The sequence below is a fragment of the Poromitra crassiceps genome, assembly GCF_964638095.1.
Source record: "Poromitra crassiceps genome assembly, chromosome: 2".
NCBI lineage: Eukaryota > Metazoa > Chordata > Actinopteri > Beryciformes > Melamphaidae > Poromitra > Poromitra crassiceps.
This window is the reverse complement of record NC_139624.1, coordinates 72,096,516-72,117,367: the sequence shown is the minus strand read 5'-3', so window position 1 is coordinate 72,117,367 and position 20,852 is coordinate 72,096,516. Positions and strand designations below refer to the sequence as shown.

Below are 20,852 nucleotides of genomic sequence, written 5' to 3'. Positions count from 1 at the left end.
ATAGACAGACATACTCATCTTTTCTCAGACTTCAGGAACTGTGCATGCTTGTTTTCTAGGGTGGAGACTCTGGCTCAGTAACAGGCTGGGGTCCCCCCCATGGACATTATCCCACCAACACTATCCTACCCTCCCCCCACCCACCCCATTATGTCACTTAAGTTTAAAGGACTTCTTATGTCCCACTTTTTAATTTGAGATTGTTCTGTAGCCTATTGCTGCATCTTCTACTGATGTGACCGCTGCACTGCATACTGTACTTACACTAAGTGAAATTCCTTGTTTGTAACCTAATGACTTACTATGGCTATAAATATATATATTGAAGCTTGAATCTTATATGTTGTATGTTAGGGGGGTACGGTGGCGCAGTCTGTAGAGCTGTCGCCTCACAGTTAGAAGGTCCTGAGTTTGATTCTCGCCTGGGACACTGTGAGCGCTGTGGTTGTGTTCCCCCCATATCTTCAGTGCCCACTGCCTAGGTGGGTTATCTCGTCGTAAGGGCCTTTCTCTCTGTGTGGAGTTTGCATGTTCTCCCCGTACCCCCCAGGGGGTTCCTCCGTATATAACCCCCCCACTAAAAACATGCAGAAGATCAGATCGTCATCGTCATCCAACCAGTGACGACAACATCCGAAGTTGGTCCCCGGGCGCTGTACAAGAAAGCGACCACTGCTCCTGGCCTGCCCCTCGGAGGAAAGGACATGCCTGGATGGGTTAAATGCAGAGGACACTTTTCACCGGCCACCGTCAGCATGAGTGTGTTGTGGCCGCATGCATGTATGGTGGTGTTCGTGTGACAATAAAAGATGGGCTTGTCCATTACGAGAGTTTTTCTCTGCTATGAAACCAATAAACGACTTGAAGTAAATGATGTACGAATGAAATGTCCAACATCTGTTAGAGATCTGAGTAACAGGCTGTCACATGGCCACCCCCTCATCTTTGTCCCTGGGGTAAACAACGGGATCACGATTTGCTGTTGTCTCACCCCCTTTCTCACCAACAATTATGATAATAATAGTGTGTGTGTGCGTGTGTGTGTGTGTGTGTGTCCCCTATGGTCTGGATTTAGCCTCGGGTTCAGTAGTGCAGGGAAGTGCTGTCAAAGAGCATGCGTGCTCAGTCATTCTATAGTCTGGATAAATATAGATGTTAAAACTTTTTTTTAATGAAAAATTGAAATCTCGTTTCAACTGTAGTTTAGATTGGATTAAGGGCATTTTAATCTAAATTTAGACAAGGATGACTGGTGGATTATTGTGCCTGTCACACACGCCTCCTGCGCTAGCTGCAGCTGGTACTACAATGGTGATCATGGGAATCATGTGGAGGTTGGGAGACACACAGAAAACCCCCTCTGACATCATGAGCTCGCACCTGTCCCTCTGTTTCTCCAGCATGCTAGTGAACAGGCAACAGCACTGATACGGGTTGTGACCCCTGAAAGTCTTTGCTGATAGACAAATGCTAGCTCTCCCCTTCAAGTCAAGTTTTAAAGGGATATTTATTACTGCTGGGCCTGAATTTAATTACTCCCATGGCAAATACAATAACCATGTAACCATCCATTACACTGATGTTTTTGGACAATATTTTCTGCTTTTACTTGAGTGAACTACATCCCCCAAAATCACTAATGAGAACCCCTGTTTCTCAGCCCCCCTTCTGGGCTGACAGTGAATGCAGTGCCTGGGTGAAATACAGTATGTGTCAAGAAGGCAATAATTTCCCCTGTTATTTAAGAAATGTGACAGGTTATCAAATAAAGAGCAAATCCGACAGCAGAATCCCTTAGCTGGCGCCTTCAAGTATGTCAGTCAAGCCATTCACCTAGCTGACAGATGCAGTGACGGGGGACGAAATGGCAGTCCGCCTGGGGGCTCTGTCTTAGAGGCACGACTTCATATCTCAACCTGTGATGACACATCCAAGGATGAGCCGGAAGCAGCGATCACCTCCAAGGTCCAGCTGATGTGAGGGTTTTTCTAGTGGAAAACCCTGCATGGAGGAGCAGGGGAACGGGAAGCATGGAGGAGCAGGGGAACGGGAAGCATGGAGGAGCAGGGGAACGGGAAGCATGGGAATGTGTCCTTGGATTAGGGAGCATTCCTGGGAGATGACAGAGGGAAATCTGAGAGATATACGGAGCTGAGGAAGACCACAGGGCAGAGATGGGGACTTGGACTTGAGACTTGGACTTGAGTCGCACTTTAGTCACACACAGTGACTTGAGACTCGTCCTCAAAGACTTGGGACTTGACTTGGACTTGAAGGTTTGGGACTTGTGAACAATCTTTATTTTTCGTTATTTTATTTTTCATATTTCTGGCGGATTAACATGAAGGAAATGTCTACTAATGTCATCTCTAATCATTGCTGCTACTGTATTCTAATAGATAAGGAGTGAGGATAATACAGTTCATGCTTTGATTTCCTTAGTTTTAGCGCTATGCAGTGTTCTAAGCAGACTGGATGGCATGCAGCAGATGATAGAACGCTCATCCATAGGGACTTGAGACTTGACTTGGACTTGTGACCAAAGACTTGAGACTTGACTTGGACTTGCAAAAAATGACTTGTGAGCATCTCTGCCACAGGGCACTTCACCCTCACAGTGACGAGAGAAAGACAAAGCTCTCCGACATTAAACTAACATCATTGAACATTGCGTTTGGGACAGTACATGTAAACATGTAAACAGTAACCAGCGATTAACTTTAGGATGACACTATAGTGGGCATGTCATGTGTCAAATGGAAAGAAAAATTACACCTATGAGTGAGATGCAATCCACTGAATGTAGCTGGTGTAAATTATACAAAACAGTGGAAACAGCTTTGAGTAGCCTACAATCAGGGGCGGTCTTACCATTGGGTAAAGGTAAGCGACTGCCTTGGACCCCAGCAGCCACCCCCCCCCCCCCCATTTTTTTTGAATCAATATCAAATAAATATAGGCTACTTGTCAAAAAAAAAAAAATCTTTTTGTTACAATAGAGACTGTCGGCATGTCTGTCTATAACACAAAATGTTATATAGCTGGCGCGCGAGTGGGGTAAAACCACCCATATATTTCAATGGGCTGACTCACCAAAGGACGGTGCTGCGGCTCTACACTACAGAGTTTTGGGATTCTAGAGCAGAACACAAGACGTCTGTTCAGATGTGCATTTACTGCAGTGGTTAAATCCCCGATTGTGTCTGCCTGGGCTGGGCTAGCAGCTAAATTCTAACTTTGCTGAATGGATAGAACGGGGGATTTACCACACCCTGACCACGCCCCCAGCCAGGCTGAGCCAGCGAACCCAGCGTCTATGACGACGAGACATCGCCTCAACCTATAGATTATGTCAATCTTGAGTCATGGTCACCCACCATCATCAGTAGGCTAGTGGGCTATTCCACACACTGTAGTGCGATTATTTTGTTAGCATTTCGCTACTTTAGTGCACTCTCCTTGCCACTCAGCATCAGTAGCTGAGAGAAGCAGCACGCAAAACAAAGAAGGCAAGCTACACAAATGTTGCAAAAAAAGGGAGATGGTTGGGATTCAGTGGCACTTGCCTTTGCCTAAGGCCCCCAAATCACTAAGTCCGTACAGTAGAGTAACTACAGTACAGCATTCAGCTTTTCTTTCTCCCTGGTGAACCTGGCATGGCCTAATACCAAAATCAAGCATGCATCTCAGCTGCTACACAGTTAGATAGTCCAGTTGGCTGAGTCTTACCATTGCAATAAAAAAGAATAAGAATCCAAATTTCACACCTATTACAGTATGTGGGGTAATAGCTAACAGGGACCTGGGATTTTCTGGTAATATTTTTGAGAAAAAACAAGGGAGTGTGGGGTGGGAGGAGTGGGGGGGTAGAGGTTCTGTAAGTATGGATACTGAATTTTCCATTCGAGTAAATGTGCAGCGCTCGTCGTCTGCTTGTTCCCTGAAGTCTCCTCGTTACAGTTTCCCCCATAGCTCGACCTGCATTTTTCAGCAGGCAGTTGTGCTCACTGCATTTTGCGTTGTAATGTTGACAAACCTCAGAGACTAACAGCTACTCTGTCTGGGGGGCACAGCTTGGTACAGCAACTTCTGTCTCTCTCAAAAGTTGCCAGCCTAGGCACCGTATCTCAACACAACACATTTGTCACTGCTGATTCAAGATTCAAGATTCAAGATACAAGAAGATACAAGAATACAAGATACAAGAATTTCACCCGTGATACTTGTACTACGGAGTGACAATAAAAATCTTGAATCTTGAACTTCTCTCTCTCTCAAAAGTTGCCAGCCTAGGCACCGTATCTCAACACAACACATTTGTCACTGCTGTGAGTGAGGCCCCCCGGCGCAGTTTAATTCCCCTGTTCCAGTTCTTTCCTTCAGCACTGATCTCGCACACCCAAGATACAGCATGTGGCCCCTGACTGAGCTCTATAGGTGGACCGCAGTCCCATCAGGCTGGAGGAAGGAAATGAAACGGAGGAAGAAGGAGCAAAGATGCAAAGATGATTGTGACAGTGTGGGAACAAAGATGCTGTCTCCTCCTCGCCCCCTGCCCTGCCACACCCTTGTCATGCCAGCGCTCCAGATGTCATGGGAACCCATAACAGCTGGGACTGCTGCGTGTGAACGGCCGCTCCATCTGCAGAAACCCAATCCCTCTGTGAAAACCAGCAAAGGATTAAGCACTTTTGATAAGGTCCTCAAGACATTTCTATTACCAAAACACATCTGTGGCAGAGACACACTTAGCAAGCGTTTATATCGGCCGAGTGCACTCACAAACAAGTCGTAGGATATTGCTTGTGCAAAAAAATTCTGATCATTATTATGCTAATACAAGGTAATAGAAGGATTGTCCGTATGGTTGGTAAAAAAATCAATGCTCACACTCATCCTCAGAACCATTTTTGAACTTGCGTAGGTGCTAGACATAATCAGGGAGATCGAGCTAGATCTTTCCTGATTAGACTTAGACAAACTTGTCAAACATTTGTATCATTTGATCATTTCCCATCCACTGAATGTCATATAAGTTGCAGATGAGCAGTCACCCTGCACAGTGTGCAGACTTGTCTTGTTGAGGTCATGGTGGTCTGCAGAGAAAAGGGGCGGGGAACACTGTAGCTCCTCATGCCAAGTCCAGGACACTTAAATTAAGAGGGTAAGCAAGGGGGCAGGTTTCAGTCTGAGGCAGCTGCAACTTTCAAACTTGGCCTCATTTTTCAAGTGGTAACATTTCAGGGCAGTTTAGGCTGGAATCAAGCTATAGGCCTACCGAGTGAGAATATTTGATAAGTCGTTTCTTATAGCCTGTTCTACTTTCAGCATTGTTTTTTCTTTGCTATAATAGAGCTAGTTTTCTAGTCACAGCTGTCCACAAAGGAAACCCTACCCTCATCCTAGTGCCGCTCCTGTGCGCCTGCGAGGCACAGGTGGGAACAGCCATGTCCACTGGATCAGTAGCAAGCGATGCTGAGGACTTTGACACGTGTCACAGGAGGACCGCAGCCTCTTTGGAAAGGACCAGGCGGAGAATTGCCTGCTATAATCCCAGCCGCTATTCGGACGAGGAGTTGGACGATGACGACGGTGGTGTGAACGGGCAACGCAAACAGGAGCGCAAACTGTCCAAGGCGCACCAAAAGGATGCGCGGCAGACGCAGAGAAACGCGGCCAACGCCAGGGAGAGGGCGCGGATGAGAGTGCTGAGCAAAGCTTTCTCCAGACTGAAAACCACCCTGCCCTGGGTACCAGCCGACACCAAACTGTCCAAATTGGACACACTTCGACTAGCCTCCAACTACATCTCTCACCTCAGACAGCTTCTGCAGGACGATCGATTCGAGAACAGCTTTGCCCACCCGATTAATTTGGTATGAAGCTCAAAATGTGTTTGTTTGCCATGTTCGTCTCAAGCATGTTCTTCTCAATGAGAGCACAGTGTTAAAGTGAAAACATCACACATAGTTAAAACTATGAGAGTTTAAAACGGTGGTTCTCAAACTTTTCCCACATCAAGGACCCCACTGACACAATTAATTAGATAAGATATTTGGATACCCCAGTGGATAAGAATTTGTCCCAGAGTGCCCCATCTGATCAGATTTTTGCTTTCAGTTTTATTACAGAAAGTGAATGAAACCCATGAACACAATAGTCATACATTCTGTCATTGTGTTACTTATGGGTGGAATAGTGAAAATAAATTCCCTTTTTTGCTGGGGACCCCCTGCCCTCAAGGATCCCTGGGGGGGGGGGGGGGGGGGGGGGGTCCCGGAATCCACTTTGAGACAGATTTAAAAAAACACTTTTCAAAAATGACATACGGCATAGCCTAGTGGGCTTTCTTTGGCATCACTATTACATTCCCATAACAGCCTACAGCCTGACTGTAGCTTTGCTGATATTTGTAGGCTATGGATGTAGCCTATTATAGGATTACAATCACTATTTTTTCATAGGGCAGTCTCTTCGTTAAGACTGATTGTGGTGAACCTAGAAAAGACATTTGTGAGACATTGTGATAAAGGTGTTGTCTTCTCCCTTTACAGACCTGGCCATTTGTGATGACAGGGCGATCAGAGGACAACCAAGACATCTCTTCCACTGCCAGACTTTGTGGAGCAACAGCATAGGACTCCCCCCCCCCCCCCTCCAGTCAAAGTTTAATTGAACAATGGCTCTATTTTCACCAGCAGTGGTTCCTCTACAAGAGCCTGTGTGCAGACATAAGCGGATGGTGACCTTGACAAGGTGCCTTTCCACTGTTCATCTTTGGAAAAGCCCTCTGTCTGACTCACTGTGGCTCCATCTCTCCATTCACTTTGAACTCTAATGCAAGCCCTGCTTTAGTGCACCATGGATAGCATCTCCCACAGCTAGCATGTTTAGCATTCTATATTAAATCCGGTGATAGGCATCTAGAATTGTCTTGTTCAAAGAGCCGAGCAATAAAGAGACAATACTGCAAGATAAGAGGAACAGTTCCCTAATGAATAGCCTCTTAAACAGGAAGAAGGAACTTACTGGAGTATTTTACCGTTTGCTTTCAGACTTTCATTGTGTGCAAGTTTGCTGTAAATAGACTTATACTGTGTTTACACTGAGTGCTCTTGTTTTCATTTATATTTGAGTTTTTAAGACTTTGCATTTGGGCGTTGTTGCTTTCTTTGTCGAAAGTGGCATAATACAGTTACTGACCCATTATCTTACCATGTATCTTGTAATGTATGCATTGCTTGCATCCTGACACAGGTAAGTGTGGGACTGTTAGTGGTCTTTGTATCTGTATACAGCCAGGTGCTTTCTACAGACTGTATCTCACTGACGCTCAATAGAAGTAGGCTATTGTACTTGGCATGAATTCCTACTGTTATTTAAGAGTGGCAAAATCAATGTCTACCACAGGAAAACAAAGCCCACATGTGCAGCAGGATTGTGTCGAGTACAAATTATTTATTGTCTGTGTGATTATGTTTGTGTTGTGTATTGCTGCATTTTTCTTTTTGGAACTGATGATGGCAGTATTTTCTCTTGGCGTGTTAAATCAGAGTGAAAATCACAATTTCTCCCAAAGTGATTTTTAGCAGCCCGCCATTTATCATTTGTTTCATCTTCTGAACACAAGTAGTGATTTGGTTACTTTCATCATGGTGAATGATTATTCTTGTAAAACAAAGGGGAAAGTATTTATTTGTATGATTTGGGTCGAATGCCACTGTATAGAAAATACAATGTTGTCCAATGTTTAAAGCCACACATAACATTAAAATACCCATAACGTTTGATCTGATAGAGCTATCTCAGTCATTCAAAAAGTTATATATAGGAGAGACTTATTATTATATTATTATTGATGGAAATGTCAAAAATGAAAATGTCAAATTCCCACCATGTGAATGGTTTTTGCAGGCAACCACATAAATGGATTTGTGTTGTTGCTTGAAATAAGATGCTTGCAGCAGATTAAACTATGTACAGTGGTAGCAAGTAGCATTGACACATTATATGCCTTGAGAGGAAGACTGTGAAAGATTTGTACATACAGTACATAGAGTATATTATGTAAACTGCTTATCATGATTCAGTAACAAAGGAATACACGGCATATATTTCAGGGCAGCTTTGATTAGCAACACCTTGTACAATACAAATACTCATGATCTTCTATAAACAGCCCTGAAAAGCCTAAATTGGTAGTGAGCGCTAAAGTGTTTGGAGTTTGCTGGAACCATTTTTCCCCCTCTGTAGACTCTCCGGATTACTGTTAGTAAGATGCTATTCTGTTTGTGTTAAACTAGGCAGGAATGAAGCACTAACCGCATCATGCAGCTGTAGAGCTTCAGATTTGTGCCACCTCACCTCACTAACCCTCACAAATGCTTAGCTAATTATCCCACGTCTCAGTCAAAACATAGAACTTCTCAAAACATTGATCAAAAGTTCAGGGAGTAATTAAAAGTCACTCTCTCACTCACTCACTCACACACACACACACACACTCTCTCACTCACTCACTCACACACACACACACACACACACACACACACACACACACACACACACACAGAAAGTGTGAGAGAGCGAGACGAGACAGAGGGAGACAGCGAGTTAGCATGAGTGACAGTAATCGGAATATTATTCAATTAATCCCCCCAAAATGATGTGCGAGTACAGACGGGTAGAGCTGGAAGGCTCGGGCAGTCCAGCGGGGACAGACCGACAAAGTGTTGTAGATGAAGAAAGAAAGAGAAGAAGAGAGGAGAGGAAGAGTTTTCATCGGCTTCCTGGAGAGTTGCAGCTGTTGGGCTTGTTGGTGAGTTTCCCAGAACTCTGAACAGCTCTCCTGGGACAAACCAAGCCAGTCAGTTGGGCCAGTCCGGCTAATGAGCTGCCTTCTCACACTCATTCCTCTGGGTTTCTCGCACCATCCACTTCAAAGGCAGCAGCCAGGGAGGGCCTTCTGCATCCCCAGCGCAGTGAGGAAAGTGCTGCCATTAATCAAAAGATGCCCAGCCGTCAACATGACGATGTTTGGGCTCTGGCAGTCCCCCTACAGATCCTGTGTCTTCAAAATAAAAGAGCTGGTAATTGGCACCAAATGTACAGTGGGGGCAATGCTGACTGGAGCAACAAAGAAACTGCTGCTACAATAAAAGTCTGCATTTGTGGTTTCATTTCAGAGTAACACAGGCAGTTTCCACTGTAATGTTCCATCAGTGGCATCTAGTGGCGAGGAAAGAGAATTCAGACAGGCAACAGGAAAACAACTTGCTATATTTGACACTTTCTGCCGAGTACATCTAAAACAATCTCGAAACAAATCACGATCGTATCTGTCACTTTTAAAAGAAAGTTCACATTCGACATGCCACTGTTACTGTTTGAGGGAAATGCTTTTGCCAAATTACTGTTCACACATGTAGCATTAACATACATGCTTACAATACAAAGTTTGAGGTCAAATCACTATGCAATTACCAAAGTCAATCTAAAGTGTACAATTCCCTTTCTAACGATAGAACTTTCACTTCATATAATTCTTCTGTACAGTGGATATAAAATGAGAACATTGCATAGCAAAAAACAAACAAACAAAACAAATTGTTTTAAATTCTAATGAAAATCCACTTCCTGAATTAAACATATACCACCTATATGCTTACCACCTGCATCACTATCATCATTACTGACACTTTGCCAATATTTAAAACCTATAAAGTAGTCAAGAGTTGTGCTACACATCAGTAAGTGGACATATGGTACTGGTTACCACTGAGATATATGAATGGAGAGAGCGTTCCTATCTCTTCCCTGTATGTTTTATTGAAGCCAAAATCCGGCCAGATCAGTGAACCAGAGTCTGCGCAGTAGCGCCCTTGATTGAGAACCTCTGAGAGCTCCACGCCCCTCTGAACTTTCTTATGTAGAGCTGCTGTTTCTAGAATGCGCACAGTGCGTTGTGTATTTATATACAGTCTAGCTCTGTAAATATGACAATTTAAGTTGTAATATTTTTTGTCTCGCCAAAAGTAACCAGGAAGAGTCCCACTATGAGATCAGTTTATCAAAATGACGCCTGTACGAAAATCTGATTTTGGTTGTCGGAGATTTCAGACCTCCGGGCTGCTGCTGACTGCTGAGTGCTCTCAGCGCTCTCAGCGCGGGCCGGAAGTGGAGGCAGGCCTCACTCACCCTCAGCATCACTGGGGGGATTGCTGTGTTGACTAAGCTAGCCTAATGTTTTCGTGGCATTTTGATTAACTTTATGATTACATTTCTTTTGGCGCAAATATTGGTTTAACAAATCTAACCGTGAGGCTATGTTGTTGTACTTCCCCGGTACAGTGTGTGGGCAGCCCAACCTAACGTTAGCCCAGTGAGTGCGTGAGCCAGGCTGCCTGGTCTATTGCCTGGTATATCGTTACTAAGAGAGGAGCTTGTGAAGAACGAACATCCCCACAGTCAAAGCATTTCCCCCAGATATGCATATAAAAACGTTTGTTGCTTTAATAGCCTACAAAAAATAAAACGTCTGTTTGTATGTAATGCTAACCCTTTAGCGATGAGCTAACGGTGCTTGTGTACTACTAGGCCTCATCCATATACCCGGGACGGGAGTTAACGTTATAAAACACATTTCCTGTCAGTTGGACAACCTGGTCAGTTCTGAAAATATGTGTCTATTATTGTGTTATTCCAGCTATCGTTATCGGTTGTTAAGTTATAGTAATATGAAAAACAGCCGACTAGCGCAAGCAGCTAACGCTAATGCTAGCCTGCATGTTAAAACCATTGTGTACCTATAACGTAGCTGGAGTAACTCATAAAACACATATTTTCTGAACTTACTTCAGTCCCCAACCAACGTTAATTCCTCGCGCACAAAACATTTGTTTTCATTCCTCAAAACAATGTTCTTTTTATTGGGGTCCATTGATGTCTGGTAGCCGGTTACATGCTGCCACTCCGACGTGCTGCCACTCCGACGTTCTGCCACTCCGAAATATCGGCACTCAGAAAGGGGGTCTATATTCCCCGTTTTTCACTAACCTCTCCCAGACCCAACGCCAAACCTAACCTCCCCCCATGCCTAAACCTAACCTCCCCCAGACCCTAACCCAAAACCTAACCTCTCCCACCCCCACGCCTAAACCTAAGGTCGGCATTGCGGCTTCTAAGGTGAACGACCGCCAGTCCGAATAATGGAAGTTAACGTTCGGAGTGGCAGGGCGTCGGAAAGGCAGAGGAACCCCCTGGTAGCCAGCACAGCCATGAGTCACCCGACTTCCAGGGAGCGTTAGATAACATGAAGCCGTGTGTCTTGTCTATGACGATAGATCAGTGGTAGCCAACACGGCGCCCGCGGGCGACCAGGTGCCCGCGGGGTGGCGCCCGCAGGCCACGTTCAGAAAGATGTAAAAAAAAAAAAAAAAAAAAAAAAAAATTTTTTTTTTTTACACAAACAAGACAAAACAGACAAACAGGCTCAGACACAGGGGAAAGAAAGGAAAAACAAAAAAACAAAACAAAAAAATATAATCAGAAAAATTATTTTGATTTGTTTTTCTCCTCCCTTCCCACAATAACACACAAATGTAGAAAATAATTGGTTTAACAATGCATACATTTTAAAAACGTTTATTGTCTGTGTATAATTTATTTTCTGTGTATAATTAATTATTGATTAACTATTTTGATCCACCTGGGCTGGGGTCAAAGTTTAGTTTTACGTTACGTCACTACGTCATTCACTCTGCAACAGTGCGACTGCCAGCTGAAGAAAAAACATTACCAATTTCAAGAGGAGTGGGAGGAAGAGTTCTTCTTCACAACAGTGAAAGAAAAGAGTGTATGTCTCGATTAAACGCATAATACTCATTATTTAAAGGTAAATCGAGCAAATTTCAACAGGTAGCCCCCCACATGACTCTCTACCCTTCAGGTAGCCCTCGACCTCAAAAAGGTTGGTGACCCCTGCGATAGATCTATAATGTGCAGAGCCTGTCCAGTCAATGACTGCTTGAGACTGGCTGCCACAGCTGTCAATCATCCATTTTTATCCCTTTTTATATGTCAAATAACTACTTAAAAACAAACTGATCAGAAAAATGACCACTTGCACAGGCATTAGCATGATAATGACTATCTAAAATGATACAAACCACCTTTGGAAAAAAATTATCTGACGTATACTGTGATTATTTCGGTTGTGATTTTCCCATCCACTAACATGGGGAGGCGGGCCTTGTGACCTAATACTGGATTCAGCCGCCAGAGCGGCGATCTAACATGCAGCGGCTTCACTGAACGGGAACAATGCCCAGTCCATCTTATAAGTCCATGGTAGTTACCTACAGTACTTGAGACACAAACCGTATAATGTGTGTGTGTGTGTGTGTGTGTGTGTGTGTGTGTGTGTGTGTGTGTGTGTGTGTGTGTGTGTGTGTGTGTGTAAACTTGGTCAAACAGTAACATTATTTCCAAACAGTTCTTGCAACAGCTTTTGTTTTTTTTTAATTACTTTTGTAAGAATGACAGCTTCGCCACAAAGGACAAGTAAATGAGTTGTAGCAAGGTTAGACTCTAGCCCAGTGGTTTTCAAAGTGGGGTCTGGGGACCCCCGGGGGTCCTTGAGGATCCTTAGCAAAAAGGTAATTAAAGAGTCATTTATTTTCTCTATAATTCCATCCATAAGTAACACAATTAAAGAATGTATGACTATTTTGGTTATGGGTTTCATACACTTTCTGTAACAAAACATCTACAATAAAAGATAAATCCTATCAGAGTGGGGATCCTGGGACAAAATCTTATCAAATGGGGGATGGTGGTCTGATTGGTAATATACTGTATGATTATCTACAAATTCAAATTGCCATTGTGGCCTCAGAAGTGTCTTGATTTTCAAAACCCATGAATCAGAATGTCCAGCAGAGGTCAGCATCGGTTCACAATACAGCAGGATCATCACAAAGTACTGAGGGCGCTTAATCCTTGCAGTTAGATTTGGTCAGGCTCAGACTTAAATCTTTTAAGTTTGATCACCAAATATCAAAGGATGTAATCATGCTGTCCCACTAATATACATACATGTATTAGAGAACTTTAGCCTTGTTATAAAGAAAAAAAACATTGAATTTACCACTTTGCATACGAAAATATTATGATGGTTATTCTTCTTCTTTCACCTCTTTCCAGTCAATTCTTTGAGATATTCCAAGTTGTTGTCCTTAACTTAATTCAGGTGGAACACATTGCTTTAATAAAAAACTGTGTTCTCAGCCATCAAGGCTCAGCACAATCCAACTTTTTTATTTTTTTTGTTACGGCCGAAACATATTTCGTTTGTTGAAAGATTTCCATGAACAGGAAGGAACTACAGGTCCAAAGCCAACACTGGGGTTCACTGAGGCTGCCTTTGTAGCTCCCCCAAAAGCACTAAGTTTAGGCCGTACAGCCGGCAGGAATCCAGCCTGGACCCTTTGAGCTTTCCAAACCCACGTTCAGCATGTTTGTTATTCAATATCCAGTCACTCAATACCACTAATGAGAAAAAGGATATGTAAATCCCCAACTATTTCAATCACGTTTAGCTAATGTATACACTTACCCATGGGGAGATTAGTTCCTCTCCTGTGTTCAGCCTTTGTTTATCAAATGCATTCTTTCCAGGTATGACCATTTTGACCCTTGAACCCCAAGACTGTCATCCTAAAACATAAATTGTAGATAACAGTTGGGCTATTGCCTTTCTGGACAATTACAGTAATTACCGTTATTGCGGTGGGAGTAGCACAATATGGCTGTGTGGATGTACTTTTCTTGATAACCAGCTCTACTCACACACTCAATAAGAGAACGTACTGACGCCTGGCTCCAAATGGACCGACTCCAAAGAACGGGCCCATGAACTTAGAAACCAAAAGATTAAAGCCACTTACAGAGCCGACGTTTGGCTCGGATCGGAGGAAAGTGTTTGTCTTGTTGAAGGTCACTTTGTATAATATACCGCATATGTGTGTCTGTGTTTGTGAAAAGCATTTGGACCCATTTTTGCAGAACATGCTTCTGTCGATATTATTAGTGAAATGTGAACATTTGTACATTTTGCTGTTGCCGGACAAATAGAACATATCTGCAAAAAGTTTTTTTTGGGGTCACGATGAAAAGAATGAAAATGTGCTCACTCGTGTGTTAAATTATACATGAGCATGGACTTATCACAGATTTCAAGCGCCAGAGGGTCATACAAGCACAAAGCTTGAAGCCCATGGCACAGTGGTGTTGCCATTCAGCTTTATGGGCCCTCACCCGCCCTCCCACATCTCCCTAGCCACCCCTCGAATCACAACTCTCTACCACCTTCCTATCCCCTATAGGTACGACCCCTCTTCCCTAACCTTCCCTAAACATCCATGAGTGAGTGAGTGACTGAGTGTCCTGACTTTGGGAAAAACAGTCAACACATAAATGACCAGGTGAGCTTGTATGCTGTATGTATGTATGCATGTCAGGAGAGAGTGTCTGTGTGTGTGTGTGTGTGTGTGTGTGTGTGTGTGTGTGTGTGTGTGTGTGTGTGTGTGTGTGTGTGTGTGTGTGTGTGTGTGTGTGTGTGTGTGTGTGTGCATGTGCGTGTGAGTGTGTGTGCGTGCGTGCGAGCTCTGGCTTGTGCGCGAGACTTCCTGTTACTCTGTGGAGAGATGACACACTCTTCTGTTAGACAGGTGATTGGGTTACAGCGCGGGAGTGGCAGCCTCCTCTCGGGAGAGAATGGAGGCTCTTTGTGGCGGGGATGAGCTGAACCCTCTGAAGGGGAAGGTCGAGCCAGACTCAGAGAGGGGTGGTGGGGGGGCGGCATGCATAAATTGGTGAGGAGGGGTGAGAGAGGGAGGTTAGTTAGGTGAGGGGAGGGGAGGGTAGAAGAGGGGTTGGCAAAACAACATGGAGCCAAGCCCCGCGGTCCTCTCTCTCTCTCGGCCTCTCCTCTCATTGTTCCCCCAGCCAGGCGATGGGACAGGAGGTGAGTATCAGCTCCTGGCTGGCTGTTGGGACAGCTAATTTGCAGACTGGGTGGTGTCCTAGTTCCACTGCTGCCAATGGGAGCCCAGAAGAAAGCGATATTTGTTTTTTGCTCTCAGGGCATGTGGAGCTATCCCGGCCCTGTTTACAAGAACTGGGCGGTGCCCTCTGGCCTATTATCCTCCCCTCGCCTCTCTGTCTCTCTCACAAAGACACTTTACACCCCCAGTCTGTCTCAATGGACTTGTTTTTCGTACACACCGGCTGCATATTTCTCCATTGTCTCAGAGTTTCTGGAGAAAAGTATGTGTGAGTGTGTGACACACACACACACACACACACACACACACATAAAGGTTAAAAAAAACAGACTTCATCTATGGCCTGTAAGTGTTACACCTACAAAAATTATAGCCCAGGTGAGAATTCACAAACATAGTTTTGTTTTCTTCCTAAAATATCCCTGTCGCTAATATGACAATTATTTATTGAAGAATAGAATAGGTCGTAATGGATGAAATAGAGTAGATGCCAATAATAGTGGCTGAATGTGAGCATGAAATATAGGTTGTTTTGGAATACCAATCAAATTTTAAAATATTATCAACAAAAACGTTTTTTTTCTCCATGAAGTAGAACGACATGGCGTGGGACAGCGACATTTCCATGCAACACTAATGGGTCAAAATAATTGTTTTTTTGCGACACGGTTTTTCAGACTGAATCCTTCTTAACCCGGCTGCTGAATAGCTTTCACACAGTCTCGCTGCAGTCGCCCTCCGGTGGCATATTCTCCTCCAATTCATCATATGACATTACAAAGATGGCCACAAGCTGACAATGGAGATGATATTTTCCCTTCACAATGGCAGCCAGTCCCCGCTCTGGGCGAAGGCTCAGCCGCCGTAAGTAGCCTGGGTTTTCCCATCCCTGTCAGACAGTAGGCCCGGCCCAGTGGAGAAATGAGTCCCCCTACGTTGCTTAAAGGCCCAACCTGTCAGCGGTCCAGAGGGATTAGCCATTCACAGCCTCCATATTGTTCTCCAGGCCACAATGGGGCTGCATGGGGCCCAGCCCTTTGTCATCAACTCTGTTGTGAACTTCTGCTGGCGTAACAAAGGTGTAACACACCTGCAACTATGGATTAGGACTTTTTCCCTTCACCTTTTTTCTCCTTCTCTCTTGTCTTCCTCTCTTTCTTCCCTGACACATGGCCCATGGCAGTGTCCTCCACATCAAAAGAAGGGATCTTTTAGAGAGGGGGGGGGGGGGACAAAAACAAACCAAAAAGAAAACAGCGTCTCTTGGCCGACACCCACAGCAATGCTTAATGAGATATGCAGTATTATCAGTGCCGTCGTCGCAGAATAAAATGTCCGCATTGTATGTTTCTGCGATCCACAGATATGTAGAATACGAACTGAACCAAAATAGCTTGCATATCACGTTTCAAGTTACGTGAATATTAACGTTATACACGTCATAGAGTCTAACGTCTAATGTCTCATGTTGAAGTAGGTCGTTGGCGCCTAAGGGAGTATAGTGGTGGCATTGGCCCGACCTGTCTTACAAGCCATGTGTGCCTCTCGAGTGAGGCACGCCCTCTTTTTACTTTCGCTTTGAACCCCAACCCAAACCATTACCCTAAACCTAACTGAGTTGCTTTAGTTGCCTAAACCTAACCAAGTTGCTTTAGTTGCCTAAACCTAACCAAGTTGCTTTAGTTGCCTGAACCTAACCGAGTTGCTTTAGTTGCCTAAACCTAACCGAGTGGCTTTAGTTGCCTAAACCTAACCAAGTTGCTTCAGTTGCCTAAACCTACTGTAACCCAGTTGCTTTAGTTGTCTAAACCTAACCAAGTTGCTTTAGTTGCCTAAACCTAACCAAGTTGCTTTAGTTGTCTAAACCTAACCAAGTTGCTTTAGTTGCTTAAACCCAACCAAGTTGCTTTAGTTGCCTAAACCTCACCAAGTTGCTTTAGTTGCCTAAACCTCACCAAGTTGCTTTAGTTGCCTAAACCTAACCAAAGTTGTTTTATTTGCATTTAACGAGGGAAAGGCCGCAAGGTTTTTAAATTAACCGCTATTTTGTTTTAAATGTATTTACGTTGAGATAGGAGACATCACATGCCACATTTTAGAAACTTATTTTGCCAACGTTTCAAATTGACGTTGATATTGTACATATCCCTGTTTTTCAGACACATAAAATGTCAACGTTTTATTCTGTCCACTGCTGACTGAGCATACTGTTGTGGTTTCACCTGCTGGATGTTAATGTTTATAGAGGCTTATAGCTGTGCATCTGTGTTAAAAACAGATCAGAAAAGGTCAAGAAAGTAATACAGCAAATGTTAATGAACAAACAGTGAGAACAAAATATTTTTCATGCCAGGATGTCAAAATCATTCATATTGTTTTACAGTCCGTCATTTCAATCAATCTAATCTAACATGGACAAGCCGAAATAAATGTCAGGAAGGATATCTTAGCCGGGCATCAGTCTTATTTTGACAGCACCGCCACATCACCTTTGACCCCGGGGAGAAAATATTCTGTCGGGGTTCTGACGGCCACATCCAAGCAACTCAAACCCAAATCCAACCTGTTTTCTAAGAGGCTTGAACTCCTCATGACCACATGAGAAAGCTGTGCGATTTCATGCTGATCAAGGAGAACGTGATGTCTTAAAAAGTCTCAGTGGAAAGGAGAAATTTATTGAGATGTGGTCTCTTTTCTTGTTTATTGCTTTTGAAGACTGTTTAGTCTGCACAGGTGCATCAAAAGAAGAGTTGGAACTTGAAAACTATAAGAATTTACAAAGTAGAAGTAAAACTTTAATAAAACAATGTTGGTGTAAATGTTATAGGCATTCTTGATTAGTCACTTTTCACAGGCTTTCTAGAAATGACAGTGTTTCCTGTCACCCCATATCAAACTCCTCAGATTACAATAAAAACGTAGTCAGCCCCCATTACTCATTTGAATGGCGCTGAACTTTCTCTCTGAGTCTCTGAGTTTTGTAACACAGGTGAACCCTCACAGCTAATTTACACAGCAGCATAAAGAACTCAATAGCATGACTGCAAGTGTTGCATGGTAGAGAAACCACACACAATATCCACACGGCTCAAATCCTGTGCTGTTATGGATGATAACCCATATTTACCAATGTCGATATGACCTGTATAAAAACAAGTTTCTACGATCGTCAAATTCGTCCGATGTCGATATATTGAAAAATGACCCAACATCGAACGACACCGATACGATTGCCGATATGTCGTGTATCCCTAATTATATGACGTTATATTTCATTATTCACCTTCATCTCAAATGTTTATCTTTCATTCTAATTTAATAACAATCATAAATATAGCCGCAAGCGGCGATGGGCGGGGTTCAAGCCTTGCGCAGATGACAAAGCTTCTGATTCTGACTAGGACATCCTCCTTGATATATCTGACAAGTTTCGCGATCATTGGACAAACAGGTGTGGAGTTACAGCCTTTTTTATGTTAAGCCACGCCCATTTCTGGTGTTTATGGCGCCCCCTTTTGGTCAAATTGCACAAAATTTGACACACATGGTCTAGGATGGTCTCCGAAGACCTCCTGCAAGTTTCGTGAAGATTCCTTAATCGGTCATGAAGTTATGACAATTTAGCTGTGAGGCCACGCCCTCTCACAATTTTAACGATCAATATCTCCAAAACTAAAGTAGCTTTCAAAAATCCAAAAATCACGATTGTAGAGCTTGCTCCATAGATGCTTCCTGGCGAGTCTGGTGCAAATCGGTCCAACGGTCTAGGAGGAGATGTCAAAAATGTGTTTTCCAAACTTTTCCAAATATCTCAAAAACTTTCCAGGCGGACATTGAGGGTCCTTATGGCAAATTTGTAGAGCAGGTCCACCTGAACATCTGGAAAAAAAAAGTTTGAAAATTGGACCAACGGCGTGGAAGTTATGGCCTTTAACGTAAAACTGTCGATTATAGCGCCACCTTCAGGCTGATTCGAAAAATCTTTTTTGAGCACCTACCAGCCAACAATATCTGTCATTGGGCCAAATGTCAGGTCTCTACCATTTACCAACTCACGGGAATTTGCATTGGGGCAGATGAACAAGAAGAAGAATAATAATAATAAACCGGGTGAAAAACAATAGGGTTTCAGCCCCTTCAGGGCTTGAACCCCTAATTATCTAATCATTTAATAACAATAACAATCCAATCATCTTACTAAATAATGGTAAATTATTATTATTATTATGGTTTACTCACATGGTTTCATTTAATTCATGCTATCTAGAAAGGAGCACATGTGCAACTTGTCCACCAATATAAACATGGGAATTTTCACTGATCTCAACTCTATATTGTATATACCTTTACATATATACGTTTACATAATATACAGTATAGGTGATTTGCTCCTTGGGAAAAATGTGACAGCAGAGCCCGACCTTATGCTCATTTAGGTATTAAAGAGTCTCATGATGCCTCCAGATTCCGTGGTGAAGCATCACTCTGTAGAAGCTTTAGGTGGTGAAGCATCACTCTCTAGAACAGTGATTCCCAACCTGTGGTCCGCGGCCCCCTGGTGGGCCGCGAAGGTATTGCAAGTGGGCCGCCAAATCATTTCCAAAAAAGTATGATTTTTGAAAAAAAAAAAAAAAAAAAAAAAAAAAAAATTCAATTTTTTTTTGTTGAAAGATTTTGAAAAATCATACTTGAAAAAGTATGATTTTTGTTTCTTTGATGTTATTGCTTTTGCTTGAATTGAAGTTTCATCTTTACATCATCTTTATATTGGGTTTGTGTTTATTTGTAACCCTATCAATTTAATGGGCTTTCTTCTGATATTTGGATTTTGTTTGGATCTGATATTGGATGTCAAATTGTTATGAGAATGCATTTTTCCATTGTTGAAGGATACCGTTATTTATTAATCATTTGTTAATTAGCCTGTTACAGACAGCCCCTTGCTTGTCATTTCTGACATCTGTGTGGTGCTGATGGACAGCTCCTTGAATGATTGGTGTGTGTGTGTGTGTGTGTGTGTGTGTGTGCGTGTGTGTGTGTGTGTGTATGTGTGTGTGTGTGTGTGTGTGGACAGCTCCTTGAAAACTGTAATACTGAAGGTGTTGCAACATGTTACAGGTGCTGTGTTAGTGACTGTGGAGCTTCCAACATGTTTCTCCTGTATTCAGTTCAGTCCTTTATGTTCAATTTTCAATAAAAAAGTGCTCTGAGAACGCATTATATGGCCTTTGTATTTATGGGGTCGGAGGTGGGCCGCGAACATTTTTGAGACATAAAAGTGGGCCCTGAGTTGGAAAAGGTTGGGAACCACTGCTCTAGAAGCTTTAGGTGCGCTGAAGTGGGGATTGTGATTGTGAGCCCTTATGGTCTCTGTGGGCTCACCTCAGGGTCACCACCATACAGCAAGACCCAACTGACAGCCTCAGGGTCACCACCATACAGCAAGACCCAACTGACAGCCTCAGGGTCACCACCATACAGCAAGACCCAACTGACAGCCTCAGGGTCACCACCATACAGCAAGACCCAACTGACAGCCTCAGAGTCACCACCATACAGCAAGACCCAACTGACAGCCTCAGAGTCACCACCATACAGCAAGACCCAACTGACAGCCTCAGGGTCACCACCATACAGCAAGACCCAACTGACAGCCTCAGGGTCACCACCATACAGCAAGACCCAACTGACAGCCTCAGGGTCACCACCATACAGCAAGACCCAACTGACAGCCTCAGGGTCACCACCATACAGCAAGACCCAACTGACAGCCTCAGGGTCACCACC

General features: G+C 43.5%; 1 protein-coding gene across 1 annotated transcript; it reads left to right on the top strand.

Annotated features, from left to right (window-relative positions):
- Nucleotides 1-5,447: 5,447 nt before the first annotated feature.
- On the top strand, nucleotides 5,448-6,638 carry msc (musculin (activated B-cell factor-1); the record flags this gene model as incomplete). The annotated part of the gene is made up of 2 exons (XM_083656185.1): nucleotides 5,448-5,876; nucleotides 6,555-6,638. 2 exons carry the CDS (start codon nucleotides 5,448-5,450, stop codon nucleotides 6,636-6,638), a joined length of 513 nt encoding a protein of 170 aa, XP_083512311.1.
- Nucleotides 6,639-20,852: the final 14,214 nt, after the last annotated feature.